Raw genomic sequence first — 23835 nt, forward strand, 5'->3', positions numbered from 1 at the left:
TGCAGGTCAGGAAGCAACAGTTAGAACTGGACATGAAACAATGCACTGTTTCAAAATTGGGAAATGAGTATATCAAGGCTGTATATTGTCCCCCTGCTTATTTAACTTATATGCAGAGTACATCATGAGAAATGTCGGGCTGGATGAATCACAAGCTGGAATCAAGATTATGGGAAGAAATATCAATAACCTCAGATATGCAGATGACACCACCCTTATGGCAGAAAATGAAGAGGAACTAAAGAGCCTCTTGATGAAGGTGAAAGAGGAAAGTGAAAAAGCTGGCTTAAACTCAACATTCAGAAAATGAAGATCATGGCATCTGGTCTGACTACTTCATGGCAAATAGATGGGGAAACAATGGAAACAGTAAGAGACTTTATTTTCTTGGGCTCCAAAACCACTGCAGATGGCGACTGCAGCCATGAAATTAAAAGACACGTGCTCCTTGGAAGAAAAGCTATGACAAACCTAGACAGTATATTAAAATGCAGAGATATTACTTTGCTGACAAAGGTCTGTCTAGTCAAAGCTATGGTTTTTCCAGTAGTCATGTATGGATGTGAGAGTTGGACCATAAAGAAGGCTGAGCACTGGAGAACTGATGCTTTTGAACTGTGATGCTGGAGAAGATTCTTGAGAATCCCTTGGACTGCAAGGAGTTCAAACCTAAAGGAAATCAGTTCTAAATATTCATTGGAAGGACTAATGCTAAAACTAAAGTTCCAGTACTTTGGCCACCTGATGAGAAAAACAGACTCATTGGAAAAGACCCTGATGCTGGGAAGGATTAAAGGCAGGAGGAGAAGGGAATGACAGTGGATGAAGTCGTTGGATGGCACCACTAACTCAATGGACATGAGTTTGAGCAAGCTCTGGGAGATGGTGAAGGACAGGGAAACCTGGCATGATGCTGGACATGATTGAGCAACTGATCAATATCTAACATCTCTTGGGCACATACTGAGGAATGAAATTGCTGAATCATCTGGTAACACTATGGTTAAAATTTTGAGGAATTCCCAGACTGTATTCCATAGTGACTACAACATTTTACATTCCCCCAGCAGTGTAGGTTCAGTTTCTGCACATCCTGTCCCACTTTCTAATTGATAGCCTTTTTTATTATAGCCATCCCAGTGAGAATGAAGCATTATCTCATTGTGGTTCTGATTTAATTTTTTCTGATGGCTGATAGTATTGAATATCTTTTCATATGCTTATGGCCATTTGTATATCATCTTTGGAAAAATGTCTGTTTAGATCCTTCATCCATTTTTCAGTTGGTCTATTTGTCTTTTTAATGTTGGGATGTGAGATTTCTTTATTCTAGATACAATTCCCTTATCAGATCTATGATTTGCAAATATTCATGAATTGTTTTTTCACTTTCTCCATGGTGCCCTTCACAGTAAAAAAGATTTTGATTTTGATGAAGTCCAATTTACCTAATTTTTCTTCTGTAGGTTTTGTTTTTGGTATGATATTGAATAAAAGATTGTTGAACTCAAGGTCATGATGATTCGAGCCTATGTTTTCTCATCCAGGTTTTATAATTTTAAGTTTTACAATAATGCCTTTAATCCATTTTGAATTAATTTTTGTAAATGTGTGGATTAGGAGCCTTGACTTAAGAAAGATATAAGGGCAGAAGTTGAGAGAATTGAGAATCAGATAAAACTATCCACTCCCTATAGTAATGGTTGTGGTCTAGTCGAGACTACATGAAAAATTCATGTAGCTAATTTTTTCTACCTATACCAAGCCATTCAATCTTACATTCTTTCTGTGAAGAAGGGGAGCAGTTCGGATGTAACGCAGAATGGAAAAGAGGATATATTTTGCTCAAGAATCATGGGAAACCAGTGGCGGAGTCAAAATCAGGCAAAGATAATTGATTTTCAGGCCTCAGTCCCACATTGTGGCAAGAATGCCCCTACCGTCTGCTTTTCTTCCTTCAATTAGTATCAAGACCCTCTAGTTGTAACCCACCAGAGATATTTCTCAGCCTTCCTTCAGCTAGGTGTGGCCATGTGACTAGTGTTAGCTAACAGAGTATAAGATAAGGTGATCTACTTCTGGGTTATATTTAAAAAAAAAAAGAAATGGCTTGCCCTCTATTTCCTCTCTCTTCTCATCTTTTCAGGTCAGACCTCAGACATGGTGCTAGTACACTATTTTTAATCACATGGTTGAAGAATACATACCAGGACAGTTGGTTCTCAACTGTGACTGAGTATTAGAATTATCCAGGGGGCTCTTGTGTTTGGACCCCACCCCAGAGATTCTGAGGCTCAGACGGTAAAGCGTTTGCCTACAAGGCAGGAGACCTGGGTTCAACCCCTGGGTCAGGAAGATCTTCTGGAGAAGGAAATGGCAACCCACTCTAGTATTCCTGCCTGGAAAATCCCATGGATGGAGGAGCGTGGGAGGCTACAGTCCATGGGGTCGCAAAGAGTCGGATACGACTGAATGACTTCACTTTCACTTTCCAGAGATTCTGATGTAATTGATTGAAGATGCTACCTTGGCATCAGGATGTTAAAAGCTTCCCAGATGAATCTAATACCTGGCCAAGGGCAGGTACCTTTATTCCAGGGCAGTAGTTTGTAAACTTTAGCATGCATCGGCATCAACTGGAGGACCCATCAAAACTAAATTTTTCCGAGGCACCACTCTTAGGTGTCTGATTAGGTCTATCTGGGATAAACCCCAAGAATTTGTATTTTTGACAAGTTCCCAGGTGATGCTGCTGGACTAGTCATACTTTAAGAACCTATAGAGATTTCAAAGCAGCAAGACAGAAGGAAACTGTCCCAGTAGCAGGATGGTCTGTTTTCCCTAAACCACTTGCCTCCCCTATACTATTACTTGAAAAAGAAATAAGTTTATTCTGAACCACAATAGCAGCTTAGCCTGTATCCTAACTAATACATATCCCTTGGATCACAGTGACTCAACAGGAAGGAAAATAAAGGTATAGTGGGACATTAACAAAGGTTTTTCTCATTTCATGCAGATCCACATATACAATTGAAATCCTCTAGGCTTTAGAGAGATTTTCCTATGAGAGAAGGATGGCTTGCAACACTGCACTGTTTACAACAGAATCTGTTTTTTTTTTTTTTGTGGTAATTGGTGAGTACAATCCAGAATTCTATTTTGGCAGCACTGTTGAGACTGGAAGGATTATGATCAAGTAGGTAGTTAAGTTATTTTCCCTATTTAAGTCCCCGTCGTAGGTGGGTGACCTAAGCATTCCATGCAAATCTTCTCGTGTCCAAACCATAGCAACAATTTTGAAAGATGTAGAAAACCTTTCTAAATAGCACAGAGGTTGTAGATCCATTTTTTTTTCTCTCTCCTCCCCTGTTCATGTGCTAATACAAAGGGGACTTACAGCGCTCCATTTCTTTCCACTTAATTTTCATAAGAAGACCTTGGCTGTTTATGGCGCCAACCTGAATGTCAACTAATGACACCAACTGAAGAGCCTTGGGCATTTGTTGGGCCAAGAGTGTAGCTGGTAGGAGCTCACCTAGTGGGAAATAAATTTCAATCCCAAGCTCTTTCTGGTAGAACTCTTTGCTGGTACATAATTATTTCCTGAAAATTCATAGTATTAAAAGGGGGTGGTCGGTGGGATCGGATGGCTGCAAAATAGAAACCAACAAGTAGAGAAAAGGAAGGAGCTCACGTACCTTACAAACTGGCTGAATAAGGCGGTCGTGTTCCGGATGATCCGAGCAGCCTGGGACTCCTCACGCTGGCATCTCTGCAGAGTTAACCCATCATCCATGTGACCTTCCTGATGGAGTATGACCTATCCCAGGGCCAAGGACACCAGGGCCAGGTTACATTGGACAGTCAATGTTTTTTGCAGTATTTTCCTCATCCCTTGTATTCCTTCAATGGACCAAGTTCCCCTGCGTTCATTTTGAAAGTGGGACATTAACAAAGTTATTTTATCCATGCACCCTATTACTGATATATGATTCATTTCTGAGACACAGTGCTTTGATGAAAATGAAATTTTATGTGCCACTATGGTTTGAGTTACGATAAATTCCTTGGGCTGGTATGGCCAATTTGAATGGGTGAAAACAAGTTTTATGACAGATTTTTCTCTTAAAATGAACACAAAAACTTATCTCTGGAAATGAGAAAAATCACTACATTCAGAGCCTTTTTCTCCAGAGATAAACCAAGGAATTAGAAAGACAAGTTAAAGTAAAATCCTCTAAAACTTTCTACTGGGATGAGGTGTGGCTTTCTCTCCTGAAGGATGGCCACACTGGGTTAGTTGACTGGAACCAAGGAAGCAGCTTGAGACAGTGGTTTGCTTCTCTTGGAGCTAGAGAGGGGGTTTGAAAGCATGGGCTTAGGTACCAGCCAACCTGACTTGTAATCCCTCTAGGTCACTTCTCAGCAGTGTGACTTTCAGCAAATTATTTAACCTCTCTCTGCTCTGACTTCGCCATCTGCAGGTGGACTTATTTTAGTGGTTTGTTTGGAAGACTAGACGATTTACATGTCAGTCATTTAGCATGTTACCTACAATATAAAAGGTATTCAATGAATATTTGTTATAAGGGACAGCATATTACTGATCTCAGATCAGTTAGGAAGTTAAGTATACTTATTGCTCACCAATGACATCACGATACTTTTTTTTTTTTTTTTTTAGATGGGACTAGCAGCTTTTGGTGTGGAGGTCAGTGATTTTTTTTCTCTTGAAAGGGCCAGCCAAATACGTGTGGTTATTAACTGGGATGGTTTGACCCTGATTCAGGTCAGGGTCAAATTATGATTCAACTTCCTGGCATGGTTTCCTCTTGATGTGAGTAAGTGAAGTGAGACCATCTGTAGGTCCTAGGGAAGTGGGGTGGGAATCAGTCAGTTTATATGTCAATTAAACAAAACATGTGGCTCCAAAAAATATCTTTAGAATAAGGGTTTTTGGTATCTCTCATTTTTAGCACAAATAAACAACCTATTTCCTCATTTCCAGGTCAAAATCTCTCATTTGTATTCTTCTGAAAATGCACCCTCATTTAATGAATTCACCCAGGAAGAAGCATGCTGGCTTGCATAAATTTATGTTCATTTTTGAAGAGACCTGCATCTCATCTATATACCGTAGCTTAAGCATTAGCAAAGGATGCCCTTACTATTGGATTCACCAACTCTTTCAAAACATTACTTTGAGATTCCCAGCAACTGCTTATCAATGTTGCACTTAGATTTGGCAATACATCTCCCTAGGTTTACTCTGGCCTTAGTCCCAGCTTTTGGGTCCCTAAAGACCCACCTGCTTATGTTTTGCTTGTTCAGATAACACATTCAAACCGGCCAGTCAAACAAGAATGTAATGAGAAATGGGGGAAATGCAGCTGTTAGAACGTTGTTATTATGTGTTCTATTGATCGCTGCAGCTCAGGTCCTAAGGTCCTTTTTTCTTTCCTGGAGGAATTCCATAACTGACAGCAGAAAGCAGAAGCCCAAGATGGTAATGGAAAGAGGGTGCTTCCTTAAAGGTGAGCTACTATTCATCAGGTTTCTCACTATGTCTATTTCCCACTGGTTTTTCTAAATTCCTATTTTGTTTCATAAAACAATTAACAAGATTGGACATCCTTTGTATTTTTAGAGGAGAACTTAACTTGTTCTTCAGGAAATGGAGCTGGGAAGCCCTGACAAAGGCTTAGCATTAGGGCATCATTTAGAGAGAGTTTCTGAAAGCATCTCCCAAATCCACATTCCAGCAGTTAGATGGACCTATGGACTATGGTCCCAGAAGAAAAAGGCAGGGAGAGGCACAATAAACCAACATCATAAACTGGGGTCTCCCCTAGTTGACAGGGTCCTTCAAGTGCGTCCCCACCTACCCAGAGTTAGAGCCCAGATCCACAAATTCTACTCTCTTTCAATATCATCTTTATCTTAGTAGGTGTGAAAAATTGTGGAAACTCATACTCTTCAGAGGATTGCATTTTCTCCTGATAGGCTGTTAGGGTAGATGATCAGGTTTTGGCATCTATTTTCCATTTGCCCTTACTCCTGAGGTACAGCCCTTATTTGGAATTCAACTGAAAGTCCACTGTATTTTTAAGGCCATTCCAGCCCGAGGGACTTTGTACTCCAGCCTCTGTCTCCCTAGCACTGTCACGCTGTTCACATCTCTGCTTTGCTCTTCTCCAACATAGAGAAATATCATTTTCTGTTTGCCATCTTAGCTTTATACCCTATTCCTGGTCTGCTTAAGATACTAGGAGAAACCGCATTTGGAATTTCAAGTTCATGCTTCTGTGGCTTCCTCCACTCTGGAATATGGTCCCTTAAGTCTCAGAAACCTCGGCTGACCTTACCACAATTATGGCTCTCCAACCCACAGAACTAACAGGCAATCCCATTTCTTGTGCAGTATCTCAGCCAGACACTGAGGGCAAAGTGGTGATACAGGAGGAACTCACTTTAGTGCACTTTCATTCTAGTGGGATCTTCAGCACTCATGTCCTGGGTGTCTTGCTGTTGAAGTCTTCCAATGTTTCCATGTTTAGTCCAGCCTTTACAATTGTTGGCAGAGGAAGCTCTGGGCTCCTACAAGCAGTCTTTGTGGCCTCATATTCTGTTTTCTACAAGTGAGTCTCTGTGGCCTCGTGTTCTATTTTCTATCTCCTTTTCATAATTTTCCCCTTTCCTTGTAAATTTTACTTTGCACAAAAATAAGCTATTACCTTATGGGTTCCCCCCAACCTCCTTTCTTACAATAACCAGCATTCTGGGAAAATTTTCATCGCCTCCATATTAGGCTGACCTACACAAACTACACGGTACAATGTTTCCTAGAACCTTATCATGGGCCTCCTTGCCTATCCAAACCTGTGCTTTGTAAGGGCTTTTTTTTTTTTTTTTTTTAAAGCATGACTTGAGCATCTGTTTCCTGATTCCTATCAAAAGAAACCCTACTATGGCAGTTGATTTTCTGGAAAAAAAAAAAAAGATGTTCTGTGTATCCAAGCTGGATTTCCCACTGTCACAGGCTGTAACAGATCTCTGAGACCTGGATCCATTCTCTGTGGATACAGTATCATTCAACAGTATCTCATCTTTCTGCATGTTGGTTCCTGTGTGCTTGTTATCATGCAATCTGCATCTCTCTGTAGGGATTCTGTTTAGTCTGTATATTATGAATACTGCATAGTAACTCAATTATCCACTTAAATGAAAGAAGAAATGATGTGGATAATCCCCAAACAGCATTCTACCAAAAGTCATTTAGTACAGGTTTTAGAGCACAAGGATCGTATTCTATCCCCTCTTCACAGATTTGTCATCTATTTAACTTTTTCTTTTTCACACTGAATATGAAGTCAAAGTAACCACACTAGGCTACACACTCTGTTACAGAAATAATTCTTCAGAATAGTAAGAATTTTTGCTTAGTTGCTGTGTCCAACTCTTTTGCGACCCCTTGGACTTGTAGCCTGCCAGTCTCTTCTGTCCATGGAATTTTAGAGGCAAAAATACTGGAGTGGGTTGTCATTTCCTTCTCCAGGGGATCTTCCTGACCTAGGGATCCAACCCACACCTGCATTGGCAGGCTGATTCTTTGCCACTGAGCCATCTGGGAAGCTAAGAAGTAAAAATCCATCATGCCCACCTTATTTCCACAATCACTTCTCATGCCTAGTTGCTTCCAGCCTTTCTGACCCCTCACCTTTCTTTTCAGAGGTCCCAGGCGGGATGTCTTGGCATCTTGTGCTTTGTAGGTCACCCACAGACCACTGGCTATATGTTGGACAAAGCAGACAGAGTCTCCATACTTGATTTCTGGGACTCCCATGCCTTCTATATCTCGCTTGTGACTGGAATCCAATTTCTCCTTGATTTCCTATTTCACAGAAAATGAAACAAACGTAGGCATGTCTGATTAAATAGAAATGCAATGTATAAAACAGGTCACTGGTGCAGAATTTGTAAGCCAAGGAACCGATTACCAGGATAATCATGATATGCCTGTCCAAGCCAGGATTTTAGAAAGGCTTGCTTCCCTTATCTGCTGGTAATTGTAAAATCAATGGATTTCATGTTTTGGCTACTTTAGTGATTATTTATATGCATGGGAAATGGAGGCAGCCTATAGTGTCTCTCTTTGGTTCTGGTTTTATAAAATTCCCCATTATGGTTTTTTTTTTTTTTTTTTTACTTTTCCTCATCCTGACTTAGATACCTTAATAACTCACCCTTAATAGCCAAATAACTTATTTTCAGCAAGTTGTACCTTCTATAATTTTAATAGTTATATAAAAGCCTTCATTTGGGGCTTTAAATATATCTGTTAAAATCATATAAATATCTTTTATAGAAATCAGCAGAGGAAACAGACTCTTGCAGCAGATAGGGGGCTACTGTGCCTTAAGTCTAATGCAGTAATTGTTGTATTAGTTTCTTTTATATTTTTTAGTTTTTTTAAAAATATTTATTTGGCTGTGCTGGGTCTTAGTTCCACATGTGGGACCTTTGATCTTCGTTGGGGCATATGGGATCTAGTTCCCTGACTAGGAATTGAACCTGGGGCCTCCTGCATTGGGAGCACGGAGTCTTAGCCACTGACCCACCAGGGAAGCCTGATACTAGTTCCTTATGGCCTCCTTAGTTGTATGTTGCAGTCAGTGGATTTCATTCTTCAATTGCCACTGTTTCACAAAACTCATTGCTAGTATGGAAGAGGGAATTTCTGTGTACCAGGTATGTATCCTCCCTTTGTGTATCAAGTATCCATTGTTTCATAGAATAAATGCTCGTCGAACATCTCCCTATGGAGAAATCTAGGGCACAACCTAAGGTGCCTGTCAAAGTGAGTCAAGAAGTAGTCTGGTAACTCTGTCCCCCTCCTCATTAATCAGGGCCTCTGAATGGCCCTATTTCCATTTCTTCTCTACATCTTGTGTTAAATTGCTGGGCATATTTTAAAATTTTCATGGAATAAAAATGCAGTATGCTGTTTGCTCTGCTTGTGCAACCTGACTCTCATTCTTAATGATGGAATAACAGGAACATAGGCATTGAGCTCTTTCCATGTGCAAGGCAGTGCTCTAAGTTTGTTACATATGCCAGCTCTTCATAATGGCCTCTGATGTAGCTACAAATATTCCAGTTTTACAGAGGAGCAAATGAAGGAACAAAGAAACAAACAGCTTGTCCACAGTCACTCAAGAAGTAGTGAAAGAGGAAGAGTCAAACCAGGAAGTCTGATTCCAGAGACCATGCCGGTCCCATGGCCCCAACTCCTACTCACCCTCAATACCCTGCTCAGGTGTCACCTTCTTTGTGAAGGCAGAGTTAGTTTCTCCTGCTGTATTTCTCCAGCAGAGTCTCATCCCTCTATTGGGGACTTAACAGACCATAATGTAAATATGCTTGTTTATATGATGTTTCCTTTTGCCAGGCTATGAGAATGAAGGGTTTGGGCCAGATGATTGTTAGTTTTGGATTCCTAATGCAGAGCTGCAGTCCATGGGGTCACAAAGAGTCAGACACGACTTAGCGATGGAACAACAATGCAGAGAACCCAGCACCTATCAATTATTAAACAAACATATGTTGAAGGAACAAATGTATACAACTGAGTCATTTTTCTTTCAAATGTATATTTTTTCATTTCAGCTCTTATTTCTTTCCTTCAAACCCTCTAAAAAGCAAAATTAGTTATTTTGCACACATTTATAGGATCATTTTGAGCAATATTAATACACTACAAGAACATTCTTATTTTAAGCATATGTTGAAGCACTGGTTGGATTGTTCAAAACGACATTTCTCAAAATGAACATTTCCAAAGGAAAATATTTCTGATTTTATAACATAGTCAATGGGAAAACAGAATTTGATATTTAAGGATTTATCCACAGGCAAGTGGTCAAGAATGCATTTATTCTATAAAATACTGGATACTTCATTTTCATTTCAAAAATATCCATAGTGGTACAGACACTCAAACCAATAGATGTAATTAAAATATGCCAAAGGTTTCATCTCTAGCTTATTCCCTAACCAAAGACAATGCAGCAAAGTAAACATATTATACACTACAACTGTTAAATATGAATAATTATGATGATTACCAAAAGCTCTTAGTTAAAATAGCACATATTCCCCAATGATGAGTGACTATAATTTCACTTGTTTTATCACTTGTCATTAATTTAAATATGACTTTGCCAAAATAAAATAAATACTAAGATTTGTTTTTTTAGAGTCTCTAAAATAAATGGATCATTATTGATAATAGAATGGACTGTCTCTCTGTGTCTTTGCTTTTGCAAAACAGCATCAACTCCCAAAGTTCTATGGCCAGCATTTTTGGGACTGCTTCTAATTTAAAGAAAAACAAGAGCAACAAAAATGAGAACCAAAACATATAAACAACCCAACACTGAAGCCAACTCTACCCAAAACTACACAACAATGACACAGCTTAAAGAAATGAGAGCGTCCTGAGACAGAGAAGCTGGACTTGGCTGGTCCCAGGCGTGTGAGCTTCTGACTCAAGTCATGAACTAATGCTCTACCCTCTGTCTTCATTTGAACATGGCCCAGATGTATTTACTCTATGGCTGGAACCTTCCTCTATGGAATCTTCCTATGGGAACCTTCCCATATGATAGGGGTCTTTTGATCACTCCCTTCAGTAACTCCCCAATTCCTACAGAATACACTTCTCACCTCTAAAGTTCTTATATGCCACATGCTTTAACCAAACTGGATTATGTTTGTGTGCTATACCAAGTATTCCCTCCCTCAGGGTTCTACTGACATTACACTCCTTGCTTGGAAGGCCTCTACTTTATCTCTGAATTTTTACATCTTATCCATCAGCCTTTCCCAGATCCAACTGTGCATGTCCTCTGATTTCATGGCACCTCCCTTACTCTCTCTCAAGGCTCTTTCCCATCTTCTGTGATAGGAATCTTTTGCTGGTAGACTTCCTGTCCTCTGCCTGGTTGGAAATCCTCCAAGGGCAAGACTGAGGTTTGTTGGTCTTTACATTTCACACTAAGCTCTACTAGGCTGCAAATAATTTGTTTTTGTTTTATTGGTCAGTGGGCATCAATTTATCTGTGTATCTGCACCAACCTTTCATATCTTAGATGATGAGTGGATTCTGAGAAGGAATAAGTTACTTGGCCCTAACAAAGTTTTGAAGAGGAATAATCATCATGATCCCTTGTCTCCACTGAGAGTTTATAAGGAAATGGTTGTGACCACATAATAATTGTCACATAAACATGTATTTAGTTTAGATGATAAGTTGCTGCTCTCCAGATTGATTTAAAATTTCTGGGACAAGAAAGGTAACTGGAATGAGTAGTTATTTAATGCCTACTTTAAGCAAAGCATTTTTGCCAAGTACTTTATAATGACAACACCATCATGAATTTACCAAGGGCCTACACAGTGATATGTGTTATACATGACATTTTAAAAACATTTTCTCTAAACCTTTCACTGGACCTGCTGTTTTTATTTCTCCTACTTTATAGATGATAAAACTGAGGCTTGTAGAGTTGGAGCAATTCGTTCAAAGCCCTATAGCTTGTAAGTAATGAAAGGGAATGCAAAACCAAGTGTAAATCCAAAGCCTGTTGGTCACGTGAACATAATTTTTGGAATGGTAACCATCAGCACAGTTAAGCATTGGTTATATTAATGTTTTAGGTATTAGGATGCTGTTACAAAGAAGTTGAAAATATATGTTATTATTTTATGAAAAATAACTCTGGGTTCTAACGTATAAGCTTTAGGAGTCACACACACCAACCACTAATGACAACAAAGCGATAGAGTTCATACTGAAGGTGCAACTGGAATTTGGAAGAGAGAAAAATTCACCATGCCTGGGGACTTCAGGATGCCTTTACACCAATTTCTGCTTGATGTGAGCATGGCTAGGGGAAAAAGGAGAGATGAGGAATATGGAAGGGGACAACACTGTAGGAAGATAGGAGTAGTGTGGCAGGAAGAGTGACGAAGTCCAGAAAAGACCTGAACAACGACTGACTTTATCCTACAGGTGCATGTTTCCCAAACTCACGCTGTTTACAGACTTTCTGTGGGAAAAGAGGACTTCCGACAGTACTGTATTTTCTTTCAGGAGGTAAAGGGAATGTTAGGATAGTATAAACTAGATTGTTATGAGTCTTACAGTAAAAAACAAAGAAGAACAAAAGGAACCAAAACAACCTATTTAACTGTTTAACATAAGCATTTTAAATCTTTTTCATAAATCATTGTTTGGAACACCTCTTGGGAAAAGCTATTGCAGGTAATGGGAATCCACCAAGAATTTTAAGCGGGGAAAACACAAGGGTTGTATCTTAGAACAATTGTTCCAGCCACAAGGTGAATGATGGGTTGAAAAGAAATGAAGACACAGAGACAGACCAGTTTTTGCCATGGTAATAGAAATCGAGCATGATATTTGGAACAGAGTAGGTCCTAATTCCCGAGAAGGTGATGGCACCCCACTCCAGTACTCTTGCCTGGAAAATCCCATGGACGGAGGAGCCTGGTAGGCTGCAGTCCATGGGGTCGCAAAGAGTCGGACATGACTGAGCGACTTCACAATGCACTTTTCTTCATGCATTGGAGAAGGAAATGGCAACCCACTCCAGTGTTCTTGCCTGGAGAATCTCAGGGATGGGGGAGCCTGGTGGGCTGCCGTCTGTGGGGTCGCACAGAGTCAGACACGACTGAAGTGACTTAGCAGCAGCAGGTTCTAATTCATGGTTATTACTTAGATAGGAATTTGTTGAACTTGACATATTTAAGCTGCCTATGTCCACAGAGGACAAGAAAGTAGCTTTCCACAGACAGGAAGCAACCAAAAAAGATTCAGAGAAAAAGGAAACATGGGAAGATGGGCCTCATTCATGGATGCTGGGGTCGGCCACCAATACAGTGCTTCCTAAAACTCCCAGGACTAACTTTCAGAAATTACCTTTAGATTCACTTTCCCACCAATACAGTCCCCCTTTGAACTTCTGATTTCAAGTGGGAGGTCTTAGAATGGCCTTAAAAAAATCGCACACTGCAGGACACTGCTAGGAGCCTGACTGGCCCCAAGGCTGGCTGCAGAGCCTCTGCTGGTGGGAGGCCAAGGGCAGCCCTCCGCTGTTTCCAGCATGCTAGGGGAGTGGGCTTGTCTATCTCATCAGGGAAGGTGCATGTCCTGAGCAGGTCACTGTGCTGGGCTCTTTCCTCCATCTTTCTCGTCAGTCCCTCTCTACACAATCACCTTCAGGTAAGCAGCACTCCTGCCATTTCATGGATAAGGAAACAGTCTCTTAGGTCATCTTCCTGGTCTCACAAGAGTCCTTCAAGACACACTTCTTCACTCCTGTTTTTTGTTTGTTTGTTTTGCTTTTACAATCAGGGACAGGAAGGCTAAACAGCAAAGGCAGAGCCAGGATTCAAACCCAGGTTTCTTCTACTCCAAAGCTCAAGGCTCTTCTTGACTACCTCTCTGTCTGGCCTACTTGAAACAATTAAGACTTGGGAAATTGTCAGTTTAAATTTTTTAAATGCTTTGTAGATTTTATTTAAAATGAAACTGCAGGGACTTCCCTGGCAGTCCAGTGGTTAAGAATTCACCTGCCAATGCAGGGAACATGAGTTTGATCCCTGATCTGGGAAGATCCCACATGCCATGGACCAACTAAGCCCGTGTGCCACAACTACTGAGTCTGTGCTCTAGAGCCCGGGAACCGCAACCACTGAGCCCAAGTGCTGCAACTACTGAAGCCCGTGTGCCTAGAGCCTGTACTCTGCAAGAAGAGAAGCCACCACAATGGGAAGACCATGTGCGGCAATGAAGACCCAGCACAACCAAAAATAAATACTTAAAAAAAAAACAACTGAAACTGCCCGGAAGTGGTGGGGTCTGGGGACGACTGAATCTCAAGGTCCATGTTTTGCTCTTTCCCCTTCCCTCCATACCCTCTCTTTCCCCAACTGAGAACCTGCAGAGCAAGCAAGGGGACATGCACAAACAACACTACATCAGTGCCCATGATTTCACAGAGGGATACGCTGTGAACCCAGCTGCCCTCTTGTTTCCGGCGGGACCGCTGAGGTTAAAGAGTAGAAGAGGATCTGGTCTACAAGCATGCTTTCTGCACACAGCAGAGAGAGCAGTGGGCAGTTTTTAAAGGAAACATCATTTTTGGCCAAGAACACAGATCTCAGGATATAGCAGGCAACATTTGACAAATGTTGACTGAATTGAATTGCTTTTACACACTGAGAAAAAATTTCCTTTAATTGAGAACAGTGATAGCTCTCTGCCTTTCTGTAATAAAGGAGGCAAAATTTGAGATTCTATCTCAATCATTCCGGACTTATGGTAGAGTCATTAAAAAAATAGCTAAAAAGTGAATGGCTTCATATAATAAGGCTTGCTTTAACATTATTAATTCATCCCTCCCTGAAAGGAAGTGAGTGTTATAAACCGACTCGGAGACGTGACATCTAAATAGACAGCATTGCTGCGCCAGAGTAAATATTAAATCACATTACCTGACGATCCTTGGGGAATGGCCTTGCAATGTCAAGACCATGGGAAAATGATGCGAAATCAAGTTCACAGAAATTTGACTTTGATGTTCCAATTAATGAATCTCTCTCCTTGAATGTTTGCGGGGTTGTGTTGTGATTGAAGATGATTACACAATGACTATAAAATTCTGTGAAGAGGATGGAGGTTAAAATGGAAAGGATTTTGCTGTACGACCACACTTACATAACCTTTCAGTGAGTGATATTCAAACTTACTACACGCTCCACACTGTGTGGGGTGCAGAGGTGCAGAAAAGGTGGGTGGAGGGATGTGTGCTCCTTGTCATTTAGGGGCTCCCAGTCAAGTGAGTGATGGCTATAATGGAGTCATGAAAAGGGCCCTATGGGGAAAGGCCTTCTTCCCATGAGGGGCACTTGACACTTGTCTGAAGAATGAGGAGGAGTTTGCTGATTATGGTACATGGAGGGTTAAAAGGTATTCTAGCTACACGTTTAGCTGTGAGAAAAGATACCATGTTCAAACACAGTATGTACTTAGTATGTTAGAGCTCAAGGCAAATATGAGCTGGTGGCCAGAGATATTACGGAAGGGTAGGCAGGGGTTGGTTCTTCAAAGTCTTCACTGAATTTGTTACAATATTGTTTCTGTTTAATGTTTTTGGGTTTTTGGCTTGGAGGCATGTGAGATCTTAGCTCCCTGACTAGAGATCGATCCCGTACCCTCTACACTGGAAAGTGAACCACGGGACTGCCAGGGCAGTCCCCAGGGGCCGGCTCTCAGAGCATCTTTCACGACAGACTTCAAATGAGGTGCAGCTAGAATAAGAATTGTGTTCAAGGTTCCACAGAGGGTAGATGGGAGTCAAGGCCAGATCTAGGTGACTTGGAAGCCATGCTCTATCTGACACCCTACTCCTTCCAGATTGAGGGGACAGGTACAAGGCTGTAATTCAGAGCCCTCAACACCTCCCAGACCTCCACTTTGATTTGGATCTCCTGGTGAAGGAGAGGAATGCGAGCTCTGACCAAGATCCCTTTCTGCTCAGTCACACAGTTTGCTCAGAGACCACAGTTTGATTCCATTTGAACCAAGCAACACTGCAGCCCATGCTTGACCTTGACCCCTCCAGTCATATCCCTGTCCTGTCCTGTGGGTACAAGATTCACATGGATACCTGCCATCCTCCTTGTAAGGGCATCTTGCTGAGGATGTGAACACACACCTGCAGCTGTCCCCAGGCCCCTGATCTTATAGTCATAGCTGTCATGGGTTAACGCAACTTGACAGGAAACATGGGGTAAGAAGCCCATCACTGCCAATGACTCACAGCCCAGCTTCCTCAATGTCCTCCTAGAAATGTAGGAGCCTAAACGACACTCCTTCCAGGAGTCTCTTCTCTTGTTTTTCAGATTCTCCAGCATACAGAGAAGATCAGATAATCAGATAATCCCCCACTCAATCTCGTTCACAGAGGCACAAAGAACACACTATCTCTTCCTCTCAGCCTTCCCAGTGAGTCTCCCCAACCCCTGTGCCACCTTTCAGAACCTGGGCCACTATTTCAGACAACTTTCTGCTGTCTGCTCCATCACCTAACACCTGGTACAGCCGAGAGCTAGAAAGACAGTGCAACACCTTCCGGCTGTTGAAAACCAAAGCCAACTAATCCCTCTGTTGGGGAACATCACTATTCCCAAGTGAGGGGAAGCACAGTGGAGAGTGTATTTAAGGCAGAGGCCCTGTGCCAAGAATGGTAAAAAGACATTTACTAGGACTTCCCTGGTGGTCCGGTAGATAAGAATCCACCTGCCAACGTAGGGGACATGGTTCGATTCCTGGTCCGGGAAGATTTCACATGTCATGGGCCAACTAAGCAGTGCACTGCGACTACTGAAGCCCTCGAGCCCACGCTCCTCAACAAGAGAAGCTCCCGCAAGGCAACTAGAGAGTAGCCCTCTGCTCATGGCAACTAGAGAAAGCCAGCACATAGCTGTGATGGCCCACTGCAGCCAAAAATAAAAGAAATTAAAAAAAGACATTTACTGAGGAGGAATCTGCAGGCCCAGAGAAATCAAGGCACCTCTAGAGTTCTTCCCCAGGAGCTCTTCAGATTGCTGGTGACAGAGCTATGGGCTCCCGCATGTTCTTCCTTCCTGTGCAGCTTCGTGGCTAAGATGCCTAATGCCCTGCCCACACAATATCCCAAGGAATCCCGGATCTCCTGGGGGAAGCAGCCTTATCTTGATCAGGCATGGAGACTAGGACATTTTAATTTCAGTTTCTTTCCAATTAAAATAAAGGTAACTGGGCTGAATACCACTGCACTGAGAGTTATTTAAACCTCTAACATCGTGACGCCAATGAAATGCAAGTGCACCGCCGAGGGCGCAGGACAATGTGACTCACGGGCGGCTTTCTGTCCAGCCCTGCCATGTGGGCAGGCCCCTGGTACCATGACGGCTTTCAGCCATCCGCTGCTGGCCTCCCTGTGCGTGGGCATCGGGGGGAGATATGCAACGAGCCTTTTGAGGGTAAATTGTGCTTATAGGCCGGAAGTGGTGCCAAGTGAAAGGAGTGTTATGGAGACTCTCTGTGGTGCTCTGAGCCTTTCTGGCTTCCCACAGAGGCCACAGCACAGCGCCGAGCCATGCTCCGTGAGGCTGAGCCAAGAAAGGAATGGAAGGGAAGAGTCCCCTTGGAACAGGATCCTGCCAGCTGCCTGGAAGGCCATCTCACTTTTCTGCTGTCACAAGAGAAGCCTCTTTCTGCAGTGGTAAAGGTCTCCAAGTTGGGGTTTGTCCAGGGCTGAGAAGACCAGGAGGGAATGCTCGAAGAGGGGACAAGCCAAGTTGGCATTCTTAGAAAGGCATTTCCTTGGTCAGAGGCCACGATGAGTCACTTCTTATCTTCCGCCCCTTCCTGGCTTTCCCTGCCTGCCCTCCCTCCACATCCCACATCCGAGGTGTCTCTCAGGGAAGAATGGGAAGACTCCTCTCTGCTCTTAGAACTTTCCTGTTGTTTTCTTTCGCTGCTCCTTTTAGCCAATTGCAATGCCCTAACTCATTTCCTGGAGGTAAAAATCTTTTACTCCATGGTCATAAAATTGAATTTAAAATCCTTGTGTGGGGAATCTTAAAAAAATAAAAGTGACAGTAACATATGGAGATGTGTTCTGAGAACCTGAATGGAGTCAAGGAGCTAACGCGCCATTAGAGAGAAGCAAAGAGAAGGAGATGCTTGAAGGAAATTTAGGGCAGAAAGCTCTCTTTTCTTTTTTTTTGGCCACACTACACAGCATATGGGATCTTTTCCCCTGATCAGGCATCAAACCCTTGCCTTTGTGCTGGAAGCTTGGAGTCTTAACCACTGCACTACCAGGGAGCTCTCATTTCTTAGTCTTTGAACGATGGGTGCAGGAAAGCCTAAATCTGATACAGGGTAACTAGGGGAGAAAAACCTCTAAGCCAAAGAGATTCACTGCTTCAAATACTTTAGGACTGTAAAAGAGGGGAAAAGGAGTCTGACCCCCTGCTTCAATGAAGGTGGTGCTGAAAAACTGGCCTCTTCTGATTCATTATGAAACAGAGATGTCCCCATGGAAATTCAGCTGTAAGCCTGACACCAAGTCCTACATGAACGGAATCATCAATAACCCTTTATGGAAATCGTGTTGAGAACACAAATCAAGATCTGTGTCTGGAAAGGAGCAAAGAAGAGTGAAGCTAGAGATGAAGCTCCCGACGGAGATGCTGAGCCTCTTAGAAAGTGTGGGCTGCTATAACTATGGATACACTGTGCAGAGCCTGTCTCATGCTTGGGTGCTCTTTCCAGAACAATCATAAAGTGGCAGAACACCAAACTGTACATCAGGAGCTAGCTCAGCGTGTGATTCTGACCATCCAGCTAGATCAGACTCTGAGTGACACAGAGTCAAAACTTGGCTGACCGTTAAAGACAGAAGTTTAAAAAAATATTTTTCTCTCTACACATCAAATGGCAAATCTACATGTTTGAGGTTAACCTAGCTACTACAGAATGTGCTCTTCGTGGAGGCAGGTGAGGCACAGTGGAGCTAAGAGATCTGCAGAAAACACATGACAAGGAAAAGGAACTAGTAATTCTGTATAATACGAATAACTGCAAGACGATGCCATGTCCAGAATTAAGCCTTCTCTGCACCTCTCTGAGAGAAATTACTTCTTTGATTTAAATAAACATAACATTGAAACTCATGCCTCCACGTTATCTTTGCTGTATGGGAGTGAAGCAATAAGACTTCAGTGAAAGTGTTAGTTGGCTCAGTCGTGTCTGACTCTTTGCAACTCCATGGACTGTAGCCTGCCAGGCTCCTCTGTCCATGGGATTTTCCAGGAAAGAGTACTGGAGTGGGTTGCCATTTCCTTCTCCAGGGGATCTTCCTGACCCAGGGATTTAACCCGGGTCTCCCGCATTGCAGGCAGACGCTTTACCATCTGAGCCACTAGGGAAGCCCTAATAAGACTTAAAAGTAGTAAAAACAATTCAGAACGTATTAAGCAAGAATAACATTTTCCAGTAGCCTCAGAGCAACACTGTCCATTCTTGTGATCCTTTTTGTTTTTTAGGGCTTTCCACTTTCCATTCAAGCCTTTCTCTCTTAAGACTTCAGTCTTCATCCAGGGTACACATTCCTCTATGAATTCAATTTAAAAGATAAAAGAACAAAGTATTTATCATTGGTCTAATTTCCAATTCCGTTTTGTTCCAGCCTATTTTCTTTGCAGTCATAGTTCTACCTGGAGGTTTCAGAGCTTTCACTTTGAGAATAAAGTCAAAATCCACCTCACCTTGGATGCTCGAAAAGAGAAGGCCGTGGACTTGGTGTCTGACTTTCCCCGGTCTTGCAGTATAAGGCCTTGGTCTTCTGTCAAGGCCAGGTAGTGGCCTGTGGTGAGATGCCGGAGTCGGAAAGCCTGTCCCCATCTGATGTTACTGCCACTCCAGCTGGACAGATGAAAGAGAGAAGAAATTGCATTTACACAAAAAATAGGTCTTTTTCAATATTTACCCTGTGCATTTTTACATATGTTCTGACTCAGTACCCTTCTACGGTACATCCCCTGACTCCTGGCTTGCTCTAGGACTGTGTATCTGCCTCCAACTCAGCACTTCTCAGTCTTCTGGCTAAGATCAAGTGTCTGTCTACAACTCAGCATGGCATTCTCTTGTGAGCTCTCTTCTAACATTTAAGATCACCAACAAGGAACATCGCCCTCTGGGCAGGTCCATGGTTTAATGTAACTGGAAGTTCCAAGCTTCCAATTTTTCCTTCATTTCACTGAAATGTCTTGATGCCAAAAATCACACACAAAAATTAGAAGCCCTCTTTTGAAGAGAAACTTGTTTCTGGGAAAGTGAGGCATTTCCAAATGCACGGTCTCCACTCAAGTATTTTACTACCACCACTAATTTGAAAAGACATACGCACCCTTACGTTCATTGCAGCATTATTTATAATAGTCAAGATATGGGAGCAACCTAAGTGTTCAACAATAAAAAAATGTGGCATATATGCATACACAATGGAATAGTATTCAGTCATAAAAAAGAATGAAAATGTTCCATTTGTGATAACATGGATGGATCTTGAGGGTACTATCTAAGTAAAATAAATCAGACAGAGTAAGACAAATGCCATATAATTTCACTCATATATGGCATCTGAAAAACAAAACAAATGAGCAAACAAAACAACACAAAATTCACAGAAACAGAATAGATTGGTGGTTGTCAGAGAGAAGGGAGGTTGGGGAGGTGGGAGAAATGGTTAAAGGGGATCAAGAGGTACAAACTTCTAGTTATAAAATAACTAAGTCATGGGGATGTATGTAAAGTACAGCATGGTAGTAATATATATTATATAATATATATTATATATAGTAATAGTAATATATATATATTATTGACTATCATCACAATTTGAAAGTTGCTAAGAAAGTAAGTCTTAAGAGCTCTTATTGCTAGAAAAATTGCAATTCTGTAATGGTGACATATAATAACTAAACTTACTTCAGTAATCATTTTGCAATGTAAACAAATGTCAAATCATTATACTGTACACATAAAACTAATATAATACTGTATGTCAATCCTACTTTAATAATGAAAAGAATCCTCTCTTTAAGAGAAATAAGAATATTTATGCAGTTTACACTCAGCAGGGAGAGACAAATAATAAACAAACATAAATAAGTAAATATTGTGGAATGTTACAAGATATTAAATTCCATGGGAAAAAGTAAAGCAGAATAAGATGATTGCGATAAGTGAGAGTCCATGCTGAATGGGTTGTAGAACCATATGGTCCTACATCAAAAGGCTGGCATTCAATAAAAGTCATGGTAAGTGCTAGGGCAGAAATTATTCACTGAATAATCTGTATCTAATTATCTTTTCAGTTAGAACAAAATGTTTCAGAAATACATGTATCAATTTTTAAAATGACTCTCCCCTTGATCTAATTCTTTGGAGTACCAAAGAATCAAATTACATTAATAGAAGCCTTAAATTCTTCATGTTTAAGACTCTGGGGAAATAAAGAACCATAACTGAAACTATATATACATACTTATTTTTATTTTTTAAAAATTTCATTAAACAAGAACCAAGCCCTAATATCCTAAAAAAAAACAGAGTATGTTGCTATAAAAACTTCAACAGGCTTGAAAGAGAATATAAATGCCACAAGCCAGCTAACAAGTGGGTACTCCTTAGGACACCATACTCTTTCAGTCAGCCTCTTCTAGAGTTCCTCAATAAAAAAAATTGAATGTACCTGTATGTGTGTGTAAGAGAAATTCTAATATTTTCTCCTGATCACCAATGGATTATCTTGAGGATTCCCTGGAGGCACATACACCCCCACCCACTAGAGATTTTATTTTGAACATGTGTTCAGGCAGAGATGGAACAGAGAGCTAGAGGGAAAGGCAGAGAAAGAAAACAAAAAATGGCCACACTGACCCTCTGCTCTTACCCTGAGCAGTTTAGCTTGAGCCTAACTTGTGATCCCGCTCAGCAAAATAAAGGTCCAGAGCTTAACTGAACTCCTCTGTAGTAGAGATGCCATGGTTTTACTCAAGTACCTGTCTCCAAAGTCTTGGTGTCCTGTTCCTTCCAGCCAATTGTTTCTGACAAGTTCTGGTACATGTGGTTTCCTTCAGAGCTGCACGTCCAGGGATATTTTAGTCTTCCCTACCTCATGCCATCACAGACACCACTCTGTCAATTAAAGCTAGCTTGGCTTTGGAGCCAACAAGGCTACCGGGAGGAGGAAGACTCACCTGGGTTCCAGAGAATCTATTTAAGAAAATACATGGGAGAAGAGCTTTGATGGCTTTCAGTGGACATGTCTATGCTTGCCTTTTATAACAGCCCCTGCAAGGGTAGCAGGAGCTGGGGGCTTGGGTCAAGCAATAGAGCCTGCTAACTTCAGAGTCAAAGCAGAAGTCTTGGAAATCATGTGTGTGTGTGTGTGTGTGTGCGTGCTGTGCTTTAAAAACAAAAACAAAAGTCACAGACATTTCAGAATTTACCTCTGCCAAGTAACTTCTGAGAGTTTGCCAGCTAATGTAGAACAAATGTAACATTTAAGACAATAGGTTGTCCGGGAAAACAAACAAACAAACAAACAAAAAACCAATCTTGAAAAGAATGCAACCCTGAAGCTCCATTACCTTATCCGAAGGGGTTCCACTCTCCATAGCGATCTAGCTCTCGTGCCAGCTCCCCCGGCTTCATAGTATATCCTCCTGTGAACAGAGGTGGAGATTAGATCCTTCGTGTGTGATGTTGATCAGCACTGGGCAGGGGACAGTTCCCTGCAGAGGCTGCTCAGAACACGCTGTATTTCTCAGGACTCATAGTAAGCAAAATGAGAAACAAACCTCAAAGAAAGACACCATTTCCTATTCTCTCTTAAAAGGGAAAAAAGGTGCTAAAGGCGAGGGCAATGCTCACCACATACACGTCGTGGACACTCATGGACTGTCAGGCGTACAGGGAAAGGACTGTCTCCATCTCTACATCAGGAGTCAGAACAGTCCAGACACATATCATCAGATTAAGTACTGAATGCTCCGCTTCTTTCACGTTCAGCTCCCTGATGCACTTTCACATCTTTAGAAAATGTATTTGTACTTGTAAAACACATGCAGTACAGGGTGAACTCATTTCCATTGTTCTAGGAAGCTGGGGACAAAGCTCTATGCTTAGCTACTGTGGTGTTCAGGGTTTTATTACTACACTGTTCTCCCCTTTCCTGCATTAATCATCATCTTTTAAAGTGTTTTTAACTAAAAGTTTTATTTTGGAATAACTGTAGATTTATAAAAATGTTGCAAAGATAGTCCAGAAAGCTTCTGTAGTCTCACTCAGGTTCCTTGATAGTTATCATCTTATGATACGAAGTCGAGTTGTCAGAACTAAGAAACCAACATTGACTCATCACTGCTAATTAAACGCAAGACTTTATTTCGATTTTTCCAGTTTTTCTATTAATTTTGTTTCCTGTTCCAGAGTTATATCCTGGATGTCACGTTGCATTTAGTTGTTATGTTTTCCCTGTTTCTTTTGGTCTGTTAGAGTTTCTTAGTATTTTCTTGTTTTTCATGCCTTTGCCAGGTTTGAAGAGTACAGGTCAGGCTTTTTGTAAAAATGGGTTTGTCTAATGTCTAGCTGATGATTAGCAAAGTCTATCTTTTAAAAATCTGCACAATAGGGGCCAACTTATCTCTATCAGATTATGAGAAATTAAATGAACTATCCGCATTTAAAGGTATGTCTCATGAATAGTGGTCCCTGATTACCTGGCATACTGAATCCAGATACTTGCTGAGAATCCTGTGACTTTAGATCAAGACTGATCATTTAACTTTGTTTAATTCACTAATTTAAAAAGATACCTCTACTGTAGAAGGTTTGGATGTATCACTACTGAATTACTCAAACCCCAGGAGAATCTTGACCTACGTCTTGAGACAACAGTTAATTAACAGAAGGGAAGAGGGAAAGTGCAGTAATTATTTCTTTCTCCCAGGAAGTAATATAATTATGAGTTGCTTACAAATATTAATTTTGGGTGTCAGGTAGACCTGAATTTGAAGCTATTAGCTGTGTGACTTTGCCAAGTCCTTTCAAATCTCTGTGCATCAGCTTCCTTGTCTGTAAAATGAACCTAATAGGGTATTTAGGTCACAGAATGGTTGTGAGCATTT

The 23835-nt window shown here is 41.4% G+C and overlaps 1 protein-coding gene across 1 annotated transcript in view; it reads right to left on the reverse strand.

Annotated features, from left to right (window-relative positions):
- Positions 1–23835, reverse strand: part of RYR3 (ryanodine receptor 3) — a 461910-nt gene that overhangs the window by 272379 nt on the left and 165696 nt on the right. The window contains exons 12-15 of the mRNA XM_055538999.1: positions 22297–22371; positions 19408–19564; positions 7721–7885; positions 3702–3823 (exon numbers count right to left, since the gene is read on the reverse strand). Coding sequence (XP_055394974.1) covers positions 3702–3823; positions 7721–7885; positions 19408–19564; positions 22297–22371 — 519 coding nt within the window. The remainder of the gene's footprint in view (positions 1–3701; positions 3824–7720; positions 7886–19407; positions 19565–22296; positions 22372–23835) is intronic.

Source organism: Bubalus kerabau, chromosome 10 (genome assembly GCF_029407905.1).
Source record: "Bubalus kerabau isolate K-KA32 ecotype Philippines breed swamp buffalo chromosome 10, PCC_UOA_SB_1v2, whole genome shotgun sequence".
In the NCBI taxonomy this organism is placed as follows: Eukaryota; Metazoa; Chordata; class Mammalia; order Artiodactyla; family Bovidae; genus Bubalus; species Bubalus kerabau.